This window comes from Ictalurus punctatus, chromosome 29 (genome assembly GCF_001660625.3).
Source record: "Ictalurus punctatus breed USDA103 chromosome 29, Coco_2.0, whole genome shotgun sequence".
Taxonomy (NCBI): domain Eukaryota; kingdom Metazoa; phylum Chordata; class Actinopteri; order Siluriformes; family Ictaluridae; genus Ictalurus; species Ictalurus punctatus.
Genome location: NC_030444.2, coordinates 2,128,433 through 2,133,804, shown reverse-complemented (window position 1 = coordinate 2,133,804; position 5,372 = coordinate 2,128,433). Strand labels below are relative to the sequence as shown.

The 5,372-nt window shown below is 45.9% G+C and overlaps 1 protein-coding gene across 3 annotated transcripts in view; it reads left to right on the top strand.

The window, feature by feature from the left end:
* The window catches only part of melk (maternal embryonic leucine zipper kinase), an 11,285-nt gene extending 9,745 nt beyond the window's left edge, over positions 1-1,540 (top strand). For all 3 annotated transcript variants that reach the window (XM_053677714.1, XM_047152328.2, XM_017461408.2), the window contains exons 17-18: positions 462-565; positions 904-1,540. In XM_053677714.1, coding sequence (XP_053533689.1) covers positions 462-565; positions 904-1,081 — 282 coding nt within the window. In that variant the 3' untranslated portion in view covers positions 1,082-1,540. The remainder of the gene's footprint in view (positions 1-461; positions 566-903) is intronic.
* Positions 1,541-5,372: the final 3,832 nt, after the last annotated feature.

The following is a 5,372-nucleotide window of genomic DNA, read 5'->3' as shown; positions in this document are numbered from 1 at the left end:
TCCGTCCGCGTCTCTTTCCAATCTTTTCCTTCTTTCTCACTCTTTACGTTCACGCTGTCCTTTGTCCTGCTTTCCTACTGCCTCTCCCGTTTCTCTGCTTTTCTTTCTTCATCCTTCTGTCTGCTTTGATCTTCGCTCTTCTCCCACACATTTCCCTTTCTTTCTTTCTTCCCTGTCCGTACCGTTGTCCCCCCGCAGATTTCCCTACTCATTTCCCGTCCGCCAGTTTCCATACTTCTATCCCACCTCGCTTTTTCCTTCTTCCTGTCCGCTTTACCTTTCCTTTTTCCTGCCATCCACTCCCCCCTTTTTTTTTGTTGTTGTTGTCGTCGTCTCCCACCGAATGATGAATAAATCGATCACGAACACTAGATCAGAAAAACCTCCAAAAGCAAACCGATGCGCGACGCTTGAAACATGCAGCTCTTTAAAGATTAAAGCGTCCGTATGCGATTGTTCAGGCGCAGTACAACGTGACGCTGACGAGCCAGGTTAACGCAGACCAGGTCCTGAATCAGATCCTGAGAGTTTTACCAGAGAAGAGCGTGGACTACGTGCAGAAAGGGTGAGTCGGCCGTTTATTCTGTATGTTACCGTAAATGGATAAAAAGTTTATACTGTAAACGTCGGCCAAAAGTTGTTGTGGTATTCGAGGAATAAAACACTTTGGGACATATTCCTTATAGGCAGAATATACATATATATTTGACCCCTCCCCCCCCTCTCTCTCTCCCCCTCCCCCTCCCCCCCCTCTCTCTCCCCCTCCCCCTCCCCCCCCCCTCTCCCCCCCCCCCCCCCCCCCTCTCTCTTCCCCCCCCCACTCTCTCTCTCTCTTTCTCTCTCTCTCTCTCTCTCTCTCTCTCTCTCTCTCTCTCTCTCTCTCTCTCTCTCTCTCTCTCTCAGTTACACACTGAAGTGTCGCACACAGTCGGACTTCGGTAAGGTGACGATGCAGTTCGAGTTGGAGGTGTGTCTCCTGCAGAAACCCGAGGTGGTGGGAATCCGGCGGCAGAGGCTGAAAGGAGACGCCTGGGTCTACAAACACCTGGTGGAAGACATCCTGTCCTCCTCCAGCGTCTGAGCGAGCGTGACGTCACTTCCTGTCTCCGGTGAACGTCGTTACCGCACGTCACTCTGCACCGACTTCCGGTGTTCGACACAGCCCGAGACTCACCTGGCGTCTTATTTTCCCATCCTTTATTTGTGCCTTTCTTTATTTGTGTAGAATATTGTTTTGTAAAATCTTCATCTGATAAGAAGGTTCATGAAAACTGATCAATTACACACTTTTTTTTTTTTTTTTTTTTTAAATCCTGATTCGGCTTTCCCGCATCACGCGAGGCCGTTTTTAATAACCGGCGCACTCGAGTTTACGTTTTAAGTCTGAAAGCATTATTCTGCTCGTCTTAATGGTCCGTCTCGTGTTGGGACGTCTGGTCCTGTTTGTTTGTATCATGTTTCTATGTCTCTGTCGAGTCCAGTTTTATAATATTAAAATAAGCGGTGTTGGTGTGTAGCAGAATAAAGCAGTTTACAAACAGCCGTGTCGATTTAAACTGATGGGATTCGGGGGGGGGGTCGAGACGAGGCGAGATGGTGAACACACGGTATACTCATGATTTAAGTGGTAAGTTTAATTACTAATATTCCTTCATAATCTGAGGAAAATGTTTAAAAAAAAAATCCTTTTATATGTTGTTTTTACACTCGCTATGCCTTCACATTGCGCACTAATAGCTAAATGCTCACTGTCCAATTATCTGCTGTGTGAAATTCGTCTAAATGTAGACTTCCTGATTGTTTTCTTTGTAAGTTAACACTACATCTGAGGGAAGTGTTTTTTTTTTTTCTTTTCGTTTGTTTAATTTGGTCTCGTTTTCCCTCTCGTGCGTATACAAAGCTAAACAGCGACATGCTAGCTGTGTAAAATGGCTAGCCTCAGTTATTAGCTAGCTTCCGTGGTCTGTGTTCATTGTGTCCTCACAACCTTTACCAAAATGTCGCCCCTGAGCCCGGACCCAGCTAATAACAGGCTAATGATGTATTAGCGAGGATGTTAGTGTTGAGTCTTTTAGAAACATCGTGTGAACATGCCGAAGTTGTCAGGAATGTCGACATTCTCCTCAGATATGGTGTGTAAATTACTAGTGGGTCTAAAATTAGACTGATTTCACTCACCAGGATATGAACACTGAGCATGAATGCTAGCTATGACCTGAGGCTAATGATTTCGATAGGTAGCATCGTGCTGTGTAGTCTTTTATAAACTTAAAAACAAGACAAACGTGTCAGGAATGTCAACATTTTCCTCAGATATAGAGGTAAATTATTATTTTTTTAAAAACCCAAACATTCAATAAGTCTAAAATTTGACATACTGTAATTACACTTAGCAGAATATCAACGCTGAGCCTGGAAGCTAGCTAATAACTAAGGCTAATGGTTTAGATAGCTGGGATCTTGCTGTTTAGTCTTTTATACACTTAACACAAGACACGATTGTCAGGAATATCAACATTTTCCTCAGATACGGTGGTAAGTTATTAAGAAAAGATTAAGTCTGTATATAATTAGACTACACACTCGCTAGGAAGTTGGACGCCAAGCAGTTAGCTATTAACTGAGGCTAGCGATTACACAGGTGATGTAAAGGGGTAGAGCGAGTCAACGACGATGTTTTTTCTCAGATGTGTTGTTAAATTATTAAGGAAATGCTCTGACGTCGCACTTAAAATAAACTTTGTTATTTTTATTGGGTAGTTTATGTGGTGCGTCCACCGTACAAGTCCCTGTAAATGAGTTACTGTAGAGATTTAGCGGTTAGCACGTTCGCCTCACACCTCCAGGGTTGCGAGTTCGATTCCCGAGCGCGAGCGTGCATGGTAGTCTGATTGGCATGTCCAACGTGTACGTGGTGTATGAATGGGTGTGTGAGTGTGTGTGTGTGTGTGATGGATCGGCACCCCGCCTTGTACCCCACGCCCCCCGCGTTAGGCTCCAGGTTCCTCACGACCCTGTAGGATCAGCGGTATAGAAAATGGACGGATGGATCACCCTTAGAGCTGCTGTTAGAGAAAATAAATCCACACCTTCCGACCAATCAGATTCGAGAATTCAGCAGCACGGCCGTATAAGGTCGGACAACGCGCTATTGAGATCGTCTCCTGTTTGTAATCGAGAGCTCCACAAATCCCGCCTCATCAGCTGGAATTCCAGAACCGTCGTCTAATTGCACAACACGCGCACGCTCGCGTTGATTGAAGTGCGATCCGCCTGTATGTCGTCCCTACTGTGCATATCAGCATAACAACCGCCATTATAATGACAGATAGGAGGACCGACACGCTTAGCGCAGGATGAGGTAGAAGCGTGTGTGTGTCATTGGGGGGGTGGACGGTTAATCGGAGAGGGGGAGGAGGGACCAAGTGGTAATATAGAGGGTGAACTCGCCCCCCTACTGGTAATGACTCCTGCTGAGCTTTTAAAAAGGAGGGAGGGCCCGGGGCCAGCTGTGGGAACAGACGCTAGCTGTCATATCTCTCATCTGTCCTTTTTACCTTTCCTTCCTCTCTCGCTCCATCCCCCTTCACCCTGTCGTTTAAACGGTTCTCGCCTCTTTTATCCTCATTTAGACTTGTCATCACTGTGCACGTTAGACCACATGTACATCGTGTTGGTCATATTTCTGCTAACAGCCCATTGTTTCCCTGGTCTAATAGTGATCATTGCTGGGTGCTTGGCCCATGGCTGAGGACAGAATGTGGACTTTATATCCGTTTAAAAAAAAAAAAGGTCCGTCGCACGTAACCCTACGGAGATGTACAACCCCTCCCACCGGTCCCCCAACCCCGCCCTGGTTTTATTTGTTTGTTTGTTTGTTTTGCACTACATCTTTATAGCTTCAGCATCACAATCTGTCGTGTTTTAACACAGCCGAGGTTCATTAAGCGATCGAGCTAAAAATTCCTCGAGTGTGGAACCTCTCTCTCACACACACACACACACACACACACACACACACACGTACACACGCGTGGCTAATGGGGATGTAGGCTTGAGGGAAGCCGTTGGCATCAGTGACAGGATAAATTACTCGCCGCACCGTTTCGTTTCGTTAGCGTGCGGCCGCGTTGTGTGTTCGTTCGGTTTCAGTGGCTGAGGAGCAAATGAAGAGCTTTACTCTGACACGGAGTGACCTCTTAAAAAAAAAAAAAGAAAAGAAAGAGAAGACCAGCTGTGCTGTGCGCTGGTGTTAAACGAGAAGGTCGGCAGTTCAGAGCGTCGAGACGAATTATTTGTATTAAGACGACACTGGATTGGATCGCAGTTTAGAGTTAAATAAAAGCGTAGTGAATATGGTGTGCGGTTCGGGTCGCGTCCGCAGTGGACCGGTGACGTTGGGATATTTGAGGTGGTGTTCATGTGGTCTTGGAAATTCTGGGACTTGTCCATGCTACTCTGATAAGGGGATGGTGTTTATGTGAGTTATATACAGTAGTCAGTCCGGTTTGTGGTTTAGGACACGTTCCTAGTGGACTTACAGCGGTGTGACGTTGTCTGCATGGTGTGTGGTTTGGGACGAGTCCGCAGCGGTGGAGACGGTGTTTTTGTGGCCTGTTTAGTAAATAAAGTCTGAGGTTTAGGAAATTATGATTTGGGACACAGCCACATGATATTATAATGATGACGTGACATTGGTGGTGGTGTTTATATGGCCTGTTATATAGTGAACAGGCCATGTGGTTTGGGACACATCCACAGTTAGATGATAATAGTCAGACAGTTGTGACTTGGGCATTTATGTAGCCTATATAGTGAATCTGCTTTGTGGTTTGGGACATGTCCAAAGTGAACCGATGTTTGTACAGTATGGCCTATACTGTATAGTGAACATGGCTTGTAGTTTGGGACACGTCCACAATACAAGGTGAGACATTTGTGATGCTTATGTGGGCTATACAGGGTGCGTCGGTTTGGGATACGTCCACAACGGACTGATAGTGGTCAGACGTTAGAGGCGGTGTTCATGTGGCCTACAGAGTGAATTGTGGTTTAGCGTTTGGGACATGTCCAAAGTAAACCGATAATAGATGTTATATAGTGTATACGACATGTAGATCGGGACATGTCCAGAGCACTCTGAGAACGGTGTGACAATTGTGATTGGGTTTATGTGGATAAGGTTTGTGATTTGGGACACATCCCTGTATCTCTGACCGTCCGATGGTGTTTACGTCACTCGTATAGTCGATCCGGTTCGTTCTTTGGGACACGTCCACGTAGCTCATACAGCGAATAAGGTTTGTGACTTTTGTTTTTTTTTTGGAGCCATAAGTGTGAATCAGTTTTGTGGTTTGGGACACGCCCGCAGT